Genomic DNA, 21,597 nt, shown 5'->3' with positions numbered 1-21,597 from the left:
TTAAGTTGAGAACTGAAAAGTTGGTTTGGACTTAAAAAATTTTTTGTAATTGTAGTCATTAATATCTTAGTAGTGGCAGTCATTTTGTTCAGTTTTTGTCACCACATGTGTTAAGAAATGTAGGGAATGAGATAAAGTCCTGGGAAAAAAATGACAAATAATCAGATGAATAAAAAACAAGTTCTACAATAAAGCTTAAAAGAATCAGAATCAACAAAGCTAAGAAAGAAAAATCTGGACCTGACTTGATATCCTTTTAATTATGTAATTGATTTTCATGAGGAGTACACCCACAGTCAGCATTTATTCTGGGTCCACAGGAAAATGAAATAGGCAAAGACCCAAGGAAGGATTTCCTGAGTTAGGTATAAAACAAAATAAAGCTTAGGAAGAACTTATAGGACATGTCCCTGGGGCCGTTTAAGGGGAGAGTATCCAGTCAGCAGAGATAATCACCTCCTTGGAGGCAAGGACTGAGCCATCGGTCAGGCTGGTGACCAGCCCCACTGCCTGTGCCTCTCAGCAACTTGGAATCTTGAACATTCCTTCACTTTATTATAACTTTGGTTTGAAACATTCAAGTATTTACTCCAAGGAGAGAGTTAACGTTTAAACTCCTGGAATTCCAACTGTGTAATATTAGCTCAGGACTTAAAAAAACCTTTAAGTTGTAGTACCTTTTATTGTATCTTATTTATTTATTTTGATTTGATAGATCATTTCCATTTGAGACTGGGTTGCGGGGGGCAGGGGTGGCACATTGTATTTTTTTTTTTTTGCGGTACGCGGGCCTCTCACTGTTGTGGCCTCTCCCGTTGCGGAGCACAGGCTCCGGACGCGCAGGCTCAGCGGCCATGGCTCACGGGCCCAGCTGCTCTGCAGCACGTGGGATCTTCCTGGATCGGGGCACGAACCCATGTCCCCTGCATCGGCAGGCGGACTCTCAACCACTGCGCCACCAGGGAAGCCCTGATAACTTTTTGTTTGTTTGTTTGTTTGTTTTGGCACGCCACACGGCTTGCAGGATCTCAGTTCTCTGACTGGGGATTGAACCCGGACCCCAGCAGTGAAAGGGCCGAGTCCTAACCACTGGACCACCAGGGAAGTCCCCTGGCTGATACCTGTTAATTATAAGTATTTTATTTTTTAAAATTGTGCTTTAATCAGTTAATTCCCTTTCTTAATTTTAATGCAGAATTGAAGTTCTTTAGTTGTAAAAGGCTGTAGCTGATATCCTCACAAATGATAATTTTCTGTGTATAAGAAACTCCATGGGGCTTCCCTGGTGGCACAGTGGTTGAGAGTCCGCCTGCTGATGCAGGGGACACGGGTTCGTGCCCCAGTCCGGGAAGATCCCACATGCCGCGGAGCGGCTGGGCCCGTGAGCCATGGCCGCTGAGCCTGTGCTCCGCAACGGGAGAGGCCACAACAGTGAGAGGCCCACGTACTGCAAAAAAAAAAAAAAAAAAAAAAAGAAGACAACTCCATGACACATAATTTGGTGGGCAAGGTACCTGAACACAAGGCAGGAATACTAGGTTTTATAGGAAGAGGCAAACCTCAAGACATTAAATTTAATCAGATAATCAAATATAGTCTCAGTAGGAGCCTCAACACAGTTCTTTTGTTCTCACTGTGTTCCTTGGCTCTGTTTTGAATGATCTTTATTAAGATCCTAAAACAGAAGATTTACTGTCTAATAGGAAGATCATAACAGATTTGTAATGTTTTTGACCAGGTTAGTAATTTTTCCTAAAAATATGTTTGAATCTATTGAAAAAGTAGCTTATTTTATAGTTCTGAGAAAGTAGTTATATTAAACACTGTTGTTATTCAGGACACAATTTTTTATTTAAACAAGTCTTAAAGTCTCAAATAATGGCAAGGCAATAAAAACTTTTTATTAAGATTTTCTTTATATTAAAGTAAACCACATTAAAGTAATGGAATTTGACCTGTATACAAAATTGTGGTTGTTTAAGATGTGGATTATCAGAGGGAGTAAATTAAACTTTATAGCATTGTTATAGTCCACATAATCATTCTGGTGTGTAAGGAATCATAGCATTCCATTTTAAAGTCATTTCTCCTGAACCATCTGATTCTTGGTCACATGATCCATAATGAGAGACAATTCTTTTGTTTTAATTTTAATATTTTATTGAAGTATAGTTGATTTACAATATTCTGGGTGTGCAGCAAAGTGATTCAGTTATACATATATATATGTATTCTTTTTCAGATTCTTTTCCATTATAGGTTATTGCAAGATATTGAATATAGCTCCCTCCGCTATACTGTAGGTCCTTGTTGTTTATCTATTTTATATATAGTAATGTGTATCTGTTCATCTCAAATTCCAAATTTATCCCCCTGTCCTTCCCCTCTGGTAACCTAAGTTTCCATTCTGTGTCTGTGAGTCTGTTTCTGTTTTGTAAATAAGTTCATTTGTATCATTTTTTAGATTCCACATATAAGTGATATCATATGATATTTGGAGAGACAACTCTTTTTGTTGATTTTAGAAATGCCAGATTTTCCTTGGGTAGTATATACCATTTTACAGTTTCTAGTACACATGGAACATATGAAATCCTGGGAATCTTTAAAAATTGTTATCTTGGATATTTAGACGCTCTCTGTAGATCACCACTAAAATTATTTTGGTTAAAATAATGTCTGAAAATATGTGCATTTGTTTTTTTAATACCTCTCCTACTAGTTATGATACAGTTTTGCTATTGAAGTTGCCTGTAATCGTTTCCTAGGGCTACTGTCACTAAATATCATAAACTGGGTGGTCTAAAACAACGTAAATTTATTTTCTCAACAGTTCAGGAGGCCAGACACCTTGAAATCAAGGTGTTGAGGACCATGCTCCCTCTGAGGCCACTAGGGAGGCTCCTTCTTTGGTGTTCCATGGCTTGTGAGCATAGCTTCAGTTGCCTCCGTCTTCACATGGTGTTCCCCTATGTGTCTCTGTGTCTTCTTTTCTTATGAGGATACCAGTCATATTGGATTAAGGGCCTACCCTACTCCAGTATAACCTTATTTTAACTAATTAAATCTTCAATGACCCTGTTTCCAAAGGTCATAATCTGAGGTATTGGAGGTTAGGACTTTAACATATCTTTTTGGGTGACACAGTTCAGCTGATAATGGTACCTAAAGCTGATGGTCTTCTTATCATTTACAAATAATGGCTTTTTAAATAGTTATTTAGATTTGAATGAGATAAATTTATCAGGTCCTCAATACTTTTGTAAAAGATAGTAGAACTGAGACTTCCCTCGTGGCGCAGTGGTTAAGAATCCACCTGCCAATGCAGGGGACACGGGTTCTATCTCTGGTCCAGGAAGATCCTACATGCTGCGGAGCAACTAAGCCCACGCGCCACAACTACTGAGCCTGCGCTCTAGAGCCCACGCGCCACAACTACTGAAGCCCGTGCACCGTAGAGCCCACGCCGCAACTACTGAAGCCCGTGTGCCACAAGTACTGAAGCCTACGTGCCTAGAGCCCGTGCTCCACAACAAGAGAAGCCACCGCAGTGAGAAGCCCGTGCACTGCAACAAAGGGTAGCCCCTGCTCCCCGTAACTAGAGAAAGCCTGTGTGCAGCAATGAAGACCCAATGCAGCCATAAATAAATAAATAAATAAATTTTTTTAAAAAATGTGTGGATTTTCCCTGAAAACATTAGGAAATTAGTTTTATTTTAATTTAATAAGGGTAATTGCTAAAATCTCAATCTTCCAAAGCAGTTAGTCTTCAGAGACAAAATGTTGTGGCACTGCACTAGTACACGGCAGTTTATAGTTAAACTATATATTATATGGTTATCTTCAGAGAGTTCAGAGTGCCTTGAACTCAGTGAGGCCCCTGAAAGGGTAGAAATGAGCTTAAAGATATTTTACCAATTTTTTTGATTGGGAGACTCATATTCAGAGAAGATAAATGTTTTCCTCAAGGACATTCATTAAGTGAGAAGAAAGACTGTGATTTAACCTAAGGATTCTTTGTCTTAATCCAGAATTCTTTCAAGCCATGAATTATTCATATATATATATTTTGGAGGGAAAGGCATATCTCTAATAGTTAAAAGATTTTCTTACACAAGCAGCAACGCTTGAATTAAAATTTCTACTCTGCTGTTAAATTGACGTCTAATCAATAACCCAGCTCATCTTGAAGCCAAGAGAATCGTATTATCAAGTGAATGGATATTTATTTGCGGTACTCTGTCTGATCAGGTTAACCGTGCTTACGGTGTTGCCATTTTAGATGTGGCAGGGTAAATTGTACTATGGGCATCTGCTCTGGGGTGTATAGTCTTGTTTTTCTGGTTGCCGTTCTTCCAAGAAAGATATACTCAATCTGGAAAAGGTCTAGAGACCGACAACTATAGTGTTCCGGGAAGAGGGTCAAGTAGAGTTCATTTTAGAATATAGGTTTAAAAAATTAGATTGTATCATTCCTCAAAACTGTGAAGTTGGATTGAGAAAAGGAGATGGGGGATAAAAGCATGGTAGAAAGAGAAGGTGAAGGAAGACATTTGACTGTCAGGTCAACTATGTTGGGTGATTTAAAGACTTTAGTCTGTTAGGTCTTGGTATACTTTTATATGCCAAGTCTATAAACCTTAGTGTCTTTCAGGTAGCAGGATACGTGAGAGAAAGTGGATTACTTATATTGGTATTTTTATTGACTCCTAGTTTGTAAACTAGTTATTATTAAAAAATTAGACATCTTATTAGGAAATACTCTAATGGAAATGGTGTTAAATATCTTAAGAGTCTTTATATATGTTTTTTATTAATTCATTTTGCGTACTATTTCCTGAGGAGTTTTTACTAGTTGAAAGGCTTCATTTTGCTTTCTCTAAATGTACATCCTTGTTCTTAAAAAACTTAGTTTAGGGTTTCCCTGGTGGCGCAGTGGTTGAGAGTCCACCTGACGATGCAGGGGACATGGATTCGTGCCCCGGTCCGGGAAGATCCCGCATGCCGTGGAGTGGCTGGCCCGTGGAGTGGCATGGCCCATGAGCCATGGCCGCTGAGCCTGCACGTCCGGAGCCTGTGCTCCGCAACGGGAGAGGCCACAACAGTGAGAGGCCCGCGTATCACAAAAAACAAACAAACAAAAAAAACTTAGTTTAGGTTTCACCATATTAGTGACTGGGAATGACTTGGCTGTGGTAATGCCTCACTTAGACTAGAATAAATGATAGGTCTAGAAGGAAAGTCTTTTTTACTTTGTTTAGCATTCTTCAAATTTGGTATCTTTCTAGATAGAATTTGAGGAAACTGTAATCCAATAAAAATAAAAAGGCACTTGGAACCTTTTGTACTTTCTTATGTAAATACAGTTCTTTACTTTAATGGGTTCATTACCAGGAGTTGTTTTCTTAACTGTTAAAAAGCAATCAGAACATTTTTCCTTTTGAGTTAGAAAATAAGGTCACAATAGAAATTTGATATTGTTTCTTCCTGCCCACTTTCCTACTCTGAGAATTACCATAATTAGTGTCTTAAAAGTACAGATTCATTCCGAAAAATAGTTCTATCACCAAATGTTTGGCTTTTCCAACCTGAAGTTAAAGTCAAATCTTTACTTAAAGGGGTTTATTTTTTCTGGAGTCTATCGAATATGCAGGTAACAAATATATTTATGTTTATTCCACAGCCATGTTCAAAAAATTTTGACCTTCTTCCTCTGTGCAACATCTTTTGTATCTCTAGGCAACAGGAAAGGATAAATTCACAGAGGGAAGAGATAGAAAGACAACGAAAAATGTTAGCAAAGCGGAAACCTCCTGCCATGGGACAGGCCCCTCCAGCAACCAATGAGCAGAAACAGCGGAAAAGCAAAACCAACGGAGCTGAGAATGAAACGTATGTTCTTTATTAATGTGAACTGAGACACCATATTCTCCCCTGAGACACAAACCTCCTATTGAGTGCCACTGGAAAAGTGATAGATGGTGGAGATTTCTAGAGCTTAAAGTTTCTTTTTAGTTACATTAATGGATTTGCTCAACTCATATAAAAGCCATCTAAAATTGACTCATTTTCTTAGTCACGATCTTATATGAGGAGTTTCAGATGAGAGGGAGAAAAAATGTCATTTAACTTGATGTCATGATCTTTGGCCACTCTTATAACAAATGTGAAGTCATTAGGTATTCAAATGATATAATTGCTTACATGTGGTTCCAGGTTATGGTATGTTGGCTTCATCTTATGGAGAGTACCTGACTCTGTTTCAGACTGAAGAATGCACAACTAAAGAATGCTATTTAGTAGTCTAAAGAACACTAGTTAACACTCACAAATTTAGGTGTAACCTAAGAAAAAATAGGTATTATTTTAGGAAAAGGACATTTTCCCAGTAAACCAAATCTTGACATTCCCAGTACTTTTTCCTGTTCTGGCAACCTAAGGAAAACACCAGTATCTTCAACTGCAGTGTAGTCATCTATTTCACTGCCAGTCAACAATTATTCCATAGCTACCATGAATACGAGGAGTAGAATATTCAGAGTACAAATGCCTTCTTTTTTCACTCCAGCCCCGTGTCAGATTTCCCTAATTGATTTTTGAATTCTTGACCACTAGAGAATCTTCCTCTAGGACAGGAGTTGGCAAGCTTTTTCTCTAATGGGCCAGATAATAAACACTTTAGGCTTTGCGCACTAGAGGGTCTCTGTTGCAGCTACTCAACTCTACTGTTACAGCTTGAAAGCAGCCATAGACAGTACATAAGTGAATGGATGTGGCTGTGTTCCAGTAAAACTTTATTTCTAGAAATAGACTGTGAGCTGAATGGCCCACAGGTTGTAGTTTGCCAACTAGGCAGGACTGTTAAACAGTTAGAATTGGTGCGGGAAGTAAAACCTGTATATTACTTACCTGTTTAAATGTGTAACATTTAATGTTACACATGTGTAACAGCCCTAATGTGTAACAGCCCTAATGGGTGTATTTTTTCTTGCTCTTTTTTTTTTTTTTTTTTTGGTACGCGGGCCTCTCACTGTTTTGGCCTCTCCCGTTGCGGAGCACGGGCTCCGGACGCGCAGGCTCAGCAGCCATGGTTCACGGCCCAGCCGCTCTGTGGCATGTGGGATCTTCCCGGACCGGGGCATGAACCCGCGTCCCCTGCATCGTCAGGCGGACTCTCAACCACTGCGCCACCAGGGAAGCCCTTTTCTTGCTCTTTTTATCTTCTTTTAGTCAGACCTCAGAGACACTATTTTGTAGCCCTTCCTGGTTGATAGGATAGCTGTTTCTTCTTTCTCCTGCTATTTAGAATATATCTAAACAGTGACACCTCAAACTTTGAAGTATATGTGTGTGCTTCTAGAATGTGAAGAGAGTGAAGATGGAGGAGTAAGATATCACTTCTTACATGCTCATTCTTGAGATATGAGGATGAGATCAGGGTAGGTGGAACATGAAATGAGTGATTACCCATCAAGTAAGCCCTTTGAGAACTGTGTTAAATAGCATTTTACAAATTATAGATTCCTTTCATATTCTCATTTTAATAGTCACAACAGCTTTTTTAGATAGGTATCATTACTTGCTGCGTTTTTAGGAAATTGAGGTTAAAGTTGCTTGCCCAAGTTCACATGGCCCGAGTTGTGCTTTGAACCCTAGTCCTCAGACTCCAGATCCTGGACTCTGTCCTCTAGGTTCTTCTCCTTGTATCAAAGTCCAAGAGTTACCAAAAATAATCAAATACGTTGGCTTATTAACATCCCCTTTATAAAAACTTTTAGACATATAATTTGGCTACCTCTCCTAATGGATTTTCATCTGAGTATGTTATGGAACAAAACTCATTTCATAAGTAACGTGAAAATTTAGCTCATTGATTTTTCTCATTTTTTTAATAAATTAGACTTCTGGCTTTGAAGTCCTTCCTTCACATCACATCTGATAAATCACAGAAGTTTTCTCTTGTCAAAGGACTGCAAGATAATCTATCTTTTGGTCATTTTAACTAAGAGACTTAACATACGGTATAGCATGCTTTGGCCTTTCTCTTTAAATAGGCACACTGTGATTTCAAACAATTTCCTGAAATTTTTATCATTATTTTCCAGGTTAACATTAGCAGAATACCATGAACAAGAAGAAATCTTCAAACTCAGATTAGGTCATCTTAAAAAGGTAAGTGTAATGAGAAAACCTGTCTGGAGAAATGCAATTTTTAGTTTACATTTGGTGTTGAAGCTCTTTGGTCATTTGGGCAAATTAATAGCTTTACATACCTGTGGAAATCTTCAGTAGTTGCTCTGTCACACCTGTATTCTAATGGTGGAGTTCATATCTTTCAAGTTGCAAGTCAATTCCAACCACCCGGTGAGAGTGCCTTTTCCATCAATGATGTACCAGTACTTAAATCTGTATACCTCATTCGGCTCCACAAGTGATTATGTTTTTAGTAAAAATTAAATATAAAATAAGAGCAGATGGTTCTAAAATTGATATTTAAATTATTGTGATGTTTTAAATCACATAGCAGCTCTTATCTCTTGCTAAACTGGCTAAGAAGAGAAGGTCTTGCACCAACCATATTGAAACACAAAGGCAGCTACACAGAATTTGTTATTGAGTGTTCATGGAGGTATCTTAGATGTAGGTCACTCATCTCTTAAATTCAGCAGCCTGTGGGCTTCCCTGGTGGCGCAGTGGTTGAGGGTCCGCCTGCCGATGCAGGGGACACGGGTTCGTGCCCCGGTCCGGGAGGATCCCACATGCCGCGGAGCGGCTGGGCCCGTGAGCCATGGCCGCTGGGCCTGCGCGTCCAGAGCCCGTGCTCCGCAACGGGAGAGGCCACAGCAGTGAGAGGCCCGCGTACCGCAAAAAAAAAAAAAATTCAGCAGCCTGTACTTTTTGGTGGATGCTGCTTATTCTGAAGATGATAAGTAAGTGTCTAATAAATTGCTGTTGGTGTGTGTTTGTCGTCTCCTCCCCTTTCTCAGATCCTGTTAAATCGGTGGAACTTAAGGCACCAAGTATAATCCCTCCTTACAGAACAGAACCAGATAGAGAACGTGATTTTTGTTTTTTAAAAAAGAGGAAAAAACAGATTGCATGCCTTATATGTATACACACAAAATATTTCTGGAAACTTACACAAGAAACTTAACAGTGATTATATCTGGGGAGTGGGCATGGCTGGAGGTGGACAGAAGACTTTCACTTTTCCTGCTGTACTTCTATGATTTCAATTTTATTTACTGTTTTGCTGTGGGCTCGTTTTTATGATTAAAATTCTAGTTCTTAAAAACATCTTTTTCAAAGTAAAACTTCTTAGCTTTTCATAAGAGAAATGTCTGCTTTTGTTTTTGAAATGAGATTCCGAAACGGTAAACTTTCCTGTGTTCTGAGCTGTTTCTTTCTTTTTCACTTTAGGAGGAAGCAGAGATCCAGGCAGAGCTGGAAAGGCTAGAAAGGGTTAGAAATCTACATATCAGGGAACTAAAAAGGATACATAATGAAGATAATTCACAGTAAGCAACTTGGGAGTATGTTGGGTTGGAGATTGCTGAGCACTTTCTGACATGAATGGTCTAGAATGATATTTTTGCTTAATGTAAATTTGGTAAACCATTCCACTGTGTATTTAGCTCTGTTGTGGGTGTAATACAGTTTTATGAATAAAATTTTGATTTGCGTTAGTTTAAATACATATAAATATATTAGGTTTATATATTAAGTATACATCTATACATATATTATAGCATTTTTACACAAGTAGAGGTCACTAAAACAATACAACTTTGTAGTCGCAAATGGTTTAGATACACTGTGTATTCAGATTTACCCTCAGAGCCTTACTAAAGGGAAACATGGGATGGCAGTGTGGTGTTGTGGAAAGATTACTGGGTTGAGATGACATTCGGTTTCTGAATTACCTTTATGGGCCATTTAAGTGTTGAGATTTTTAAGAAAGACTCTCTTAAGTTCAGCACATTAATTATATATAAATGCCCATCTTTGTTTGTAAGTCATTTAAGGAGCTGAAACTGTGAAAAGTAGATTGCAAGTGGGAAATGGCTTCTAACCATAATCCTTTCTTTTCCCACATTTTTCTGACTCTAAAACATGGGGGTTTGGGCATGGCTACAGCTTGTGTATTTTTGTTTGACCAGAGTGAGCCATGGACTTTGCTTTCTGTAAAGTGGCAAGCAACAGCAGCTACCATTACTGCACACTCTCTGTGTCAGGCAGAGCGCTAAGTGTTCCTGTGTTCTATCACTTAACTGTCACAATAGCCTAATGAGGTAGGTCATCTTCAATACATAGATCTGGAAACGGGCTTAGACAAATTAAGTTAACTTGTCCAGGGACTAGTGTGACCAAACAAAGAGTTGAAATGTGGATCTGACTCCACAGCTAACTCCCATGCAGTAATATCACCTCTCTCCACAGGCATGCCACTGTCTCAAAATCAAAATAAAGTAATTTCAGGAATATTAGTGGGGCTGATGAGGAACTAGGTAGAAATAATCGAAAAGTTATTTTTGCCAGAGTCTCTCATTTCTTTGTCTCATTGTTAGAAGTGGAATCCTATATGGGGAAAACAGTTATATCATGAAGACTTAAAGAGAGAAAATGAATGCACGTAGAACATGTGACTCACTTTATAATGAAATCTGTCTTAAAGGCCGTGTAAACTATCTTGGAATTTTATTGTATGTAGTTGTGGAATGGTGGGAACGAGTGGTTCTTGAATGGTTTGGAGGACCCGAGTAGCACAGTTTGAAAATCCCTGATCTAGTGTTATCTCCTCCCCGCTCCCGCCCTCCACCTTTACAGCAGGGCAGAAAGGGAGGGAAGTCAACAAAGGTCACTAGTCTAATTGTGGCTGTGCTGAGACTGGCACCTGTGTCTCATGACTCCACAGCTAATGCTGTTCATTGTAATTATGCTGTCTCTTTGAACTATAGAACTTATTTTAGGCTCAGAATTAGCTATATTGTGATGATTGCCAAACTGTTGGCAGCATCTGTAATCATGTGTATAACATGTTAGATATTCTGGAAATTTTGCAAACATGGAAAATTGTGTAGTCCTTGACCTCAGGATGTTGTTATCTATCTGCTGTTTCCACAGATTTAAAGATCATCCAACGCTAAATGACAGATATTTGTTGTTACATCTTTTGGGTAGAGGAGGTTTCAGTGAAGTTTACAAGGTAAGTATGAGGAACTTCGTACAGGGACTGAGGGTTAAATTATTGGTTATTACAAACTTGGAGATCATTTAGAATAGTGATATAACTCTGGGTTGATATCTATTGGTTGAAATTCCAAAAACTTTTAAGAACGTGTATCTTTGGGAGAACTACTTCCAGTAAACTTGTTGACTAAAGCAGGATTCAATATTTTACCCTGTTTTCAAGTTTGAAAAGTAAATAATTACAGATTTTAAAAGAAAAAACAGGAAGGGAAAACAACACTCATTTCTGGATAATGGAATCTTTCTGCCTCATCTGTATTTGTTAGAGATGAGTGTTACTTTTATTCTCATAAGTTTTTGTTTTGTTTTTACAAAATGGATGTGTTAAAAAGTTAATTCTTTGAAAACCTGTTTTTTGCTTTTAAAATGTTCCCATCTTCTAAGTCAGAGTGTTTAGTAGCACTGGTGTTCTGAAGGATTGTCCTGGCTTCCAGTACTTCAGTCGGGCCAGCAAAGAACAGGCTACTAATACGAAGCCTCCAGTTGATTTTCCCTAGATGAGGAATTCGGCCTGTTTTAAATATACTTGTAGATACATAACATGTTCACCAGTCACAGCCTCCTTGAATTTCTCTAGATGTTTCTGGCACCTGGCTTTTAAATGCTGAATTGGTTTATTAAGTGGTCTTTACTGCATGACCCTGGTAATTCTCTCTTTTCTAAGGTGTAACCTTCACTGTTAATGATTTATATTATGCCCATATGAGTTTTTATATAGGAAATCTTTTGAGTAAAATAATTAGTTTTTATTTCAGATAAAAACTAGTTCTACTGTTTTCCCTTTTTTTAATGTTAATTTTTTCTTGTGATGATGTATACACAAAATTTGCCATTTTAACCATTTTTAAGTGTACAATTCAGTGGCATTAGGTACAGTCACAATGTTGTGCAACATCACCACTTTCCATTTCCAGAACCATAAGCATATTTCTAGTGTACTGCTGGGTTTGATTTTCTAATATTCTGCTCGTATTTTTAATCTGTGATCGCAAGTGGGACTGGCTTATAGTTGTCTTCTATGTGCAAGCAGCATTGTCTAGCTTTGATGTCATAGTTATCCTAGAATGAGTTGTGAAATTACCCTTTTCCCATGTTCTGGAATGCTTTGCATTACATGTTGGCTACTTGAAAGTTTGTTAGAGCTAAATCATAAAATCACCTGGGTAGGTGTCATTTTAGAGGAAAACTATTTGACAACCTTTTCAATTCCTTCTACAAATATCGAGCTATTCAGATTTTTTCCCCCTCCTTAAGTCAGTTTTGGTAATTCATTTTTTCTGAAAAATCATCCTATTTCATCTTGATTTAAAAATATCGTGCATACCTTAGTTATTTCTCTTCTCTTATGAAATGTTTATTTTTGTATCTCTTGACTGATAGGCCAGAGATTAGTCAATGTTTCTTTTTTCCTCTGGAGATTAACTTTTTATTTTTGTTGATCGGATCTACTATTTGATTTGTTGTCTATTTCATTAACTTCTGCTTTCAAACCTTCCTTCTTTCTTTCTGCTTTCTTTGTGTTCATTCTTGAGTCATATACTTAGTTTATTTTTTATTTTTGGTAACTTTTTTGATTGTGATAAAGAACACATAGCATAAAATTTACCAATTTAACATTTTTTAAGTGTATAGTTCAGTAGTAGTAGGTATATTCATGTTGTTGTGAAACAGATCTCCAGAACTTTTTCATCTTGCAGAACTGAAGTTCTACCCACTAATCAACAGCTCTCCTTTTCCTTCTCTCCCCAGCCGCTGGTAGCCACAATTCTGCTTTCTGTTTTTATTAATTTGATTACTTTTACTTAACTCATACGAGTGGACTCACACAGTGTCTGTCTTTTTGTGACTGGTTTATTTCACTTAGCATAATGTTCTCAAAGTTCATCCATGTTGAAGCATGTGACAAGATTTTCTTCTTTTTAAGGCTGAATAACCCTCAGTTGTATGTATATACTTCATTTTCTTTATCCATTCATCTGTCAGTGGACATTTGGGTTGCTTCCTCCTCTGGTCTGTTGTGAATAGTGCTGCTTTGAACATGCATATGCAAATATCTCTTTGAGACCCTGCTTTCAGTTCTTTTGGCTATATTCCCAGAAGTGGGACTATTCCGTTTTTAAAATCATCAAAATTGGTTCTTGGGGCTTCCCAGTTACTTGTTAGTGATTTCTTCATATTTTTTCCTAATGTATCCTTCAAACATTTTAACACTTCTGAAATCTAAATGCCTCTGACAATGATGTGTTCATTAATGTAGTTATTCTTTTGCTGTTCTCCGCTCTCCAGAAGCCCTTCTTAGATTAGTGGTGGATCACAGTGCCTTGGATTCAGAAATAAGGTTTGGTAATTGGAGAAAATGACACTTGTAGTTCATTAGTGCTCTTACAAATTAGGTGGTATTTAATCTGGCTTTTAATAGCTTGAAATGATTCTCTTATGGCCATGATGGATACATGCATACAGGTGGACTTCATTCAGACTCTGTAAGAAAAATAGAGTTCAAAAGTTTCCATTTCTGTGAAATAAGATATTCTGTTTGAATTGAATGGTTTTTATATTTAAAAAATACTGGTTTAAATTTGGTATAAATTAGAAGTTTCTTTTATAATCAGGCCTCTCTTGTATCCTGTGCTTTCTTAGAGGTAGCTTACATCTTTAAAAGGTCTGTAGAACGGTAATCACCACTATTCATGGACTGTATATCCTGTGCCTGTTGCCTTCATCTGTTCAAACATTTGTGGAAACTGACAGATAGGTGGTAATAGTGTTGAAACTGGAGTAGTAAGTTTTTAATCTGAACTTTAAAACCTAGGAAGAACTATTCATTCTAAAAGAGTTCCTCAGTAAATTCTTTTGTATTGGGGAAATCTATTGTAAAATGCTACTTACTTTTTTTCAAATTGTGATTTACACCAGGCATCTTCGAAAATCTATCCGTTACCTTTTTTCACCCCATAATATAGCACTACCTAGCTGATGTGGAACTTGCCAGCAGTGGTGGTCTTTGGGGAAAGTATGTCCCTTTCTTTGGACAGTGCTGGAGAAGCGATTTGGTGTGACTAACTTCAGACATTGTTGCGATCCAAAATTGCTTTTTATTTATCCAGTATATAGGGGTGGGATTAAGTAAATTTAGCAAAGAGGTGTATCCTGGGGGTTTCTTTCTCAAGGAGGCAGATAGTCTATGTCCCTAGCATTTCAAAAGTGGCAGGACCTCTGAACCTAAAACTGCTCTAAAAATAAAGCCTATTAAAAAAATCTTAAAAAAAAAAAAAAAAGTGGCAGGACTTACTGTTGAAGAATGTCAGGTCCCAGTGTCAGCTGAGGGATGAGAGCCAGCTTAGGGAAGAAAGGTCCCAAATAAGGTAGGTGATGTCCAGAAAGAGAATTGTTTAGAAGTGACTGTTAAGGCATGGGCTGTCTTTCTGTTTGTGGTGTATGCTTGGTTTTATTTTCTAAACCCTTTGGTGCCAGTGCGTCTGGAGACTTCTAAATTATCTGATTACAAGTTTCAAGAAAGATGATTGCAACTCTGAAACAAGTGTATGTTGTGTTGTCCGCTGTTGTTGTTGTTTAATAATGCATTTTGGACTTTGAGTATGTTGGTCTGTTAAACAGAAGCTTCAAGTCAGTTGCCTGTAATTCTCGTTAGCATTATCCAGAATATAATTTATTCCTTTTCTTTATAGGCATTTGATCTAACAGAACAAAGATATGTAGCTGTGAAAATTCACCAGTTAAATAAAAACTGGAGAGATGAGAAAAAGGAGAATTACCACAAGTAAGTGATATTAGAGTGTCTGATTTTTCAAAATTTAGTAATAATAGCTGTAGTTTGAGCATTGTGTTAAGAGCTTTACATGCATTGTTGTTGTTGTTTCATTTAATCCTCATAACTGTCCTAGGAGAATGAATAAATTTTCCATCTTACTGCTAAGGAAACTGATACTTAAAGAATTTGAGTAACAGTTATGAAATGGCTGAGCTGGTATTTAAATCTAGACTTCCCTTAATCCAAAGCCAGTGGGTTTAACCATCCCCTTCCATTGAGCATCTAAAATTAGCTATAATAAACAAGTAAAGCCTCAGAAATTATTGTTGCTTGTCTGTAGAAACCAGATGTGAGAGTGTTCTTCAGTGGTCTAGGGACCCTGGGGAGCTCCGGGTGGGGCTTTGTCTGCTGCTTCAGTCACCTCGTCGTAAAGGAGACAATGTGGGGCGCCTGGTGTGCCTCGGTGGTACTTGTTTGACTTGTTCAGGCCCTCAGTGCTGAGCTCACCTTCCCCATCATAGTTTGCCCATCTCAGAGTTCTTGGTCTTCAGCGTCCAGCTCGCTGTGCTTTCCCCTCTTCAGAATGCCACTCACGGTGGCCCCCATCTGTGCCTGGGGTACGGGGTGAGAGGGTGGCTCTCTAGAATGAATAGTTATCACATGAGCGGGTGTGAATGTCTTTGTTCCACTGATGTCAGGCCTTGCCTGTCTCTCCTCTGAGCTTCAGAACATTGGAGTTCATGGTTCACTTGCTTTGGAGGCCATGCAGACTTAATTTGCTGTTAGGATCCCCACTGAGTTTAATATTGTTTCCTTGTTGTAGGTACAAATACTACATTAGACATGTCCTACCCCTGAAAGGAGGAAACAGCCCCTTTTGATGTAAAGCAGTCTACCTCCTTTCTATAAAAGCAGTTTTGTTTTTTTTTTCCTATAAATAGTACTTTGGAGGGAAAAAGGCAGTGGACTTTAGCCAACTTTTAGTTAGCTTCTAAGTCTTAGTGGAAACATAAAACATTTCTACATCATCAACCCATTCTTCAGGCATGGAGCAAGGCAACTCCTGCTCTATACCTACTGTTCATCCGGGACCTGGGAACTCTTGCTGTTCCATGCAGATTGGCAGTGGTGCTCAGCACTCGGGGAGAGAAGGTTCCTGTGGCATTAAGAGAAGTGGGGCTTAGCAGAGGTCGGAAAGTGGATGATGTGTGCTCTGTGCATGGCACCCCTCATGCGTCCCTTATGTGAGAGGCAGCTGCAGTCCAGATGCTTCTGAGGAGCAGTTACATTATTATAAGTACATTCCAGGCATTTGACATGCAGGGACGAATAGCACGCGGCAGCGAATGCCAGGGAGCACTTGAGAGAAGGAAACCACATGTTATTCTGACCAGTTAGAAAAACGGTGAGAAATGTCCTTATTATATTGAGACTCAGAGTACCTAAGGGTATAGGAACAGTTCCTGCATCTCTTTCAAAATACCCTTCAGCTATCCTCGGAGCCTGTGCCGCAGCTTGTGTGCACTGCCCACTCCAAACCAGCTGACTCTACAAGGGGACAACCTTGGTCAACCTTGAGGAAGTAGTTCCTGTGCAGAGACTTATACAGATTTTACCTAGTCTCAGTATCCAGCGTTCAGGCTGATCTTAAAGAGAACGCTGGTGTCGAATACTGTAGTGACTGCAGGTGGGGTTGTGCTCACTGTAGCCTTTTTTTTTTTTTTTTTTTTTTGCGGTATGCGGGCTTCTCACTGTTGTGGCCTCTCCCGTTGGGGAGCACAGGCTCCGAATGCGCAGGCTCAGCGGCCATGGCTCACGGGCCCAGCCGCTCCGCGGCATGTGGGATCTTCCTGGACCAGGGCACGAACCCGCATCGCCTGCATCGGCAGGCAGACCCTCAACCACTGCGCCACCAGGGAAGCCCCCACTGTAGCCTTTTGAAGCAGTGAGGGGTTGAAGTCAGGACCACGCACCTCCTTGACACATTTGGCAAGCTGTTTTGAGTCCTGACGGGTGTAGGTTGGTTCTCTTTTCACATTTGCCTACCAGATGGAGTCACAGAGCAAGTGAAGGGCCAGTCTCGTTTTCCTGAGTTCTGCGCCGGTTCAGCTGTGGCTCGCAGTGGTGCCTCCGAGTCTTTGTTTCCTCACCAAGGCGGGAGTCCTGACTCCTGAGCACCTTCTGTGGAGCCATCTGGGCAGGAGCTGTTTCCCAGTTGACAGACACACTGGGGAGGGGGTGTGCAAAGTTGTTGTGACCTCTTCATCCTCGAGGGGAAATTCTTAAAGCACTTCCACCTTTCTTTGAAAGATTTTGCTTGCTAACTGATATGAAATCATACTGATGAATTTCAGGCTACAAATAATAGTGAATTAGCAAAATGTTATTAACTCCCTTGAACTTAAATTAAGGAGGCTTATATCAGGCACCAAACAGATTTTAGAGAGTGCTTCAAAACTTCAGTGTTAAACTGAAAAGTAGTACACTTCAGTGTTGTGGTAACATTATGAAATACGAAAATGCTACTGTTACCCTCCATAGTAAGGTCTTTTGATTGCTTTTCGCTTTGTGGGGATGACTTCCAAGCCCCATCTGGAATCAGAACATTTATTTGGGTAAAAAAGAAGGAAAAATTCAAAGAAAATAGAAGGTTGTTCTATTGTTTATTTTTGAGTTCTGTTCTATACCCCCTTTCCTCTCCTCTCCCCACAAACACAAAGTAAACTGATTGTTTTACTTTTGCATTATTAAAGCATTAATAGGTATTACTCGATTTCTTTAACTCCCCAAAATAGCATATTAAGAACTTTATGGTAGGAAAAACTTCATATAAAGCTATCCACAGAAATAATTGTATCTGAAGTAGTTAGTATACTCTTTTTTTGGGGGGGGGGTCTGTGTTGCTGCGCGCAGGCTTTCTCTAGTTGCGGCGAGCAGGGGCTACTCTGTTGCAGTGTGCAGGCTTCTCATTGCAGTGGCTTCTCTTGTGGGGGAGTGTGGGGTCTAGGCGCGCGGGCTTCAGTAGTTGTGGCTTGCGGCCTCTAGAGCGCAGGCTTAGTAGTTGTGGCTCAGGGGCTTAGCCGCTCCGCAGCATGTGGGATCTTCCTGGACCGGGGCTCGAACCCGTGTCCCCTGCATTGGCAGGCGGATTCTCAACCACTGCACCACCAGGGAAGTCCAAAGTAGTTAGTATACTCTTGTATGATACTCTTTTCTAATTTTCTAGGATAAAATTATTGAAAGTCTAAATATAGATCCACTTAGAGTAAAAGACTAACACTTAAAAAAAGAAAAAAGACTAACACTTTAGTGGATAAGTTTTTTCCAGCCTTCTATTTAAGTTTCTGTATTTATAGTACATTAATCCCTTGGATGCTTAGTTGAAAGTTGAACATATAAAGGACATGGCAGAGCCTCTGCCTTGCCTGCTGAACCATAAGGAATGGCCTTAGAGCCTGACGTGACGTTGAGGGAGTGCTTTCAGTGACACACAGAAAGTTTTCTTAGTTGGCGAGGACTTTGCCACATTCTTTGATTCATAATTTTTGCCTCCTTTATTTTCCTCTATTTTTTATACCACGATGGAGAAATTGGTCTCTACTTTGAAAAGCACAAAAATCAAAAAGTTAAAAGGGCAGAGGACTATAGATTTATAGTGTGTGAGAGTAAGAAATGACTTAACGGTAATCTGTTTAGACCATAGGTTTCTAAATTTGTTTTCTTTTTTTAGAAACAGCATCACCTTTATTTTACCAAATGAAATATTACATGGAATCTTTTTTTTTGGCTGCACTGTGTGGCATGTGAGATCTTAATTCCCCAACCAGGGATCACACCTGTGCCCCCTGCATTGGAAGCATGGAGTCTTATGCACTGGACTGTCCTGTGGAATATATATATAAATATATATATATATAGTTTGTCTATTTATTTATTTAGGCTGCGTTGGGTCTTCGTTGCTGTGCACGGGCTTTCTCTAGTTGCAGCGAGCAGGGGCTGCTCTTCGTTGTGGTGTGTGGGCTTCTCATTGTGGTGGCTTCTCTTGTTGGGGAGCATGGGCACTAGGCACCCAGGCTTCGGTAGTTGCAGCACGTGGGCTCTAGAGCGCAGACTCAGTAGTTGTGGGCGCATGGGTTTAGTTGCTCCACGGCATGTGGGATCCTCCTGGACCAGGGCTTGAACCTGTGTCCCCTGCATTGGCAGGCGGATTCTTAATCACTGCACTACCCGTGGAATCTTGATATGTGAAAAAGGACAGTGTGGAGCTGCTTTGGTGGGATGGGGGGTTGGGTCAAAGCTACGTTTGCTTAGCTTCTCTTTGGAGGCATCCAAATCTAGGGAGCTCCCTTTAAAACTTCCAGTCCACTGCCATGATGGTGCAGGCCCACAAGGCCGGAGGGGGGGCATCATGGAGCTCAGACTCAAAGCCTGGTTTCTTGATCCCAGTGCCTCCTGTGTTCTAACGCTGCTCTGCCTCAGTGCTGGAAAGTTTTTTCTTTTCAGAAAGACATAAAGATGCTGATGAAATTAAGCATCAGAAGAAGCAAAAACTGCCAAAAATGGCCACTTGAAAAATAAGCCTAGTCAGACAAATTTCCATTGGGGAAGAATATTTAATTACTTTTAGATTCCTATCCTTCCCCTCCCTCTTCCCCTAGTCGTTCCTCAGCTTTTCTTTGGTTGAGTACTTTCTGTGTATTTTTGATATGCTAGAGTACATTTCAGAAAATAACACACTTTTTTTTTAATCATACTATGGAAAGTTTCCCTTTTCTGACTCTTGTCTTACAACAAAATGCCCCAAACTAAATGGTGCTAGATTACTTAAAATATAATAATATCCTATTACTCTCTTTGTAAGTGAGAACTAAATGTTACTCTTTTAAAATTCAGTATATGAATTTGCCAGATTATAGCGTACATTTTTGTTCCTAATCTTACTAAATAATTTTAAATTGGAAAAGTACTAAAGAAGAAAGATGTTAATACATACATACATACATATATATATATATTCTTGTTATAAGAAAACTAGGGTTTCCATAATTTCAAACTTTTGATCAAATTAACATTTTCTTAAAAGAAAGTAAAGCTGATAGTCTTTTAAATTTCTTTTTGTAAGGAGTAGGATTTAAAAACAAACAAATACAAAGCACTGCTAATTGCCTTTTCTAACAGGTAATCCTTTTACCCAGTGAATTTACATGCTAACATTGATCCCCTTGATGTAACCCCAGGATATGTAACATTTATAGATAGAAAATATCAGCTTTAGAGGAAAGAAAAGAATGCTGTCTTTATAATTTTTAAAGTTCTGATATTTGGGTATAAATATAAAAGAGATTACCATAGAATGAACTCGAAAGGGATAAAAGGTTAGCACCTACTATTTTCTCAACAGCTTGGTAGATACTGGTAGAGAAAATAAGATGAAGAAAGATCAGGGGACTAGATGGACCTGAATGGAATGAATGTTCGGGAACAATGGAGAAGTGAGAGAATAAATTAGGAGTATCCTGGAAGAGTTCTAAGAGACAGGCCAAAATGCAAAATGTTAATTTTCCATTTTGTTTACAGGCATGCATGTAGGGAGTACCGGATTCACAAAGAACTGGATCATCCCAGAATAGTTAAACTGTATGATTACTTTTCACTGGACACTGACTCGTAAGTGCTATGCCATTTTAGCTTAGCAGATAATATTTTCTTGCAGTGTGTTGACTACTCATGGAATAGAGTTTAAATCTGGGTCCAGGAAATGCTCTCTGAGGGGACCAAATATACTTATGGGCAAATGGTCATATTTGAATTCAGATTTGGGCCAGCAAGACGTCTCTTGGCCACAGGGTGTGTGCTGTTGTGTGCTGGTAAATGTTTAACAACCAGCTTGGTGGGGAGAGGCATAGGGCTGATTTGTACTGTTTGCCAATTTCTGTGGTATAAATATTCTGAACATGTCCAATTAAAAAAAAAAAGCAGCTTTATTGATACATGTTTACATACATACAGTTCACCCATTTAAAAGTATACAGTTCAGTGGTTTTTAGTGTATTCACAGATATGTACGTTGCAGCCATCACCGTAGTCAATTTTAGAACATTTTCACCACCTCAGAAAGAAACCCTGAACCTTATGCTATCGTCCCCCTATTCTTCCAGCCCCACTCCCTGCCGTAAGCAGCCGCTAATCTACTTTTTGTACCTTTAGATTTGCTATTCTGGACTTTCATATGAATGGATCATATAGTATGTGAACTTCTGTGACTGGCTTCTTTCACTTAGCATGGTGTTTTTTCAAGGTTCTTCTTGTGTCATGTATCAGTACTTCCTTTTTATGACTGGATATATTCCATTGTATGGATACACTACCTTTTGTTTATCCATTCATCCTACCAGTGGCTTAAAAGCCAGCTCACGAAAGTCCTGAAAATTTATCAGCTCTCAGAAACTGGCACAAATTGGTGCCAGCATACCACCGAGAAGCAGCAGTCAGGAGAGTCTCTGCCCCATCCTGATGAGCACTGATGGGCCTCTTAAAGGAGTGCCAGCGGTGTGCCTTTATTGCACAATGAGAAT

At 39.3% G+C, this 21,597-nt stretch overlaps 1 protein-coding gene across 4 annotated transcripts in view; it reads left to right on the top strand.

The window, feature by feature from the left end:
• TLK2 (tousled like kinase 2) overlaps positions 1 to 21,597 on the top strand; it is a 101,755-nt gene that overhangs the window by 65,393 nt on the left and 14,765 nt on the right. For all 4 annotated transcript variants that reach the window (XM_082861754.1, XM_082861756.1, XM_082861753.1 and 1 more), the window contains 6 exons: positions 5,740 to 5,892; positions 8,106 to 8,172; positions 9,421 to 9,518; positions 11,125 to 11,206; positions 14,940 to 15,031; positions 20,600 to 20,689. In XM_082861754.1, the coding sequence (XP_082717880.1) occupies positions 5,740 to 5,892; positions 8,106 to 8,172; positions 9,421 to 9,518; positions 11,125 to 11,206; positions 14,940 to 15,031; positions 20,600 to 20,689 (582 nt within the window). The remainder of the gene's footprint in view (positions 1 to 5,739; positions 5,893 to 8,105; positions 8,173 to 9,420; positions 9,519 to 11,124; positions 11,207 to 14,939; positions 15,032 to 20,599; positions 20,690 to 21,597) is intronic.

The sequence above is a fragment of the Leucopleurus acutus genome (assembly GCF_964270905.1).
Source record: "Leucopleurus acutus genome assembly, chromosome: 19".
In the NCBI taxonomy this organism is placed as follows: domain Eukaryota; kingdom Metazoa; phylum Chordata; class Mammalia; order Artiodactyla; family Delphinidae; genus Leucopleurus; species Leucopleurus acutus.
The sequence above is the reverse complement of the archived record's forward strand: the minus strand, read 5'-3'. Positions and strand labels throughout refer to the sequence as shown.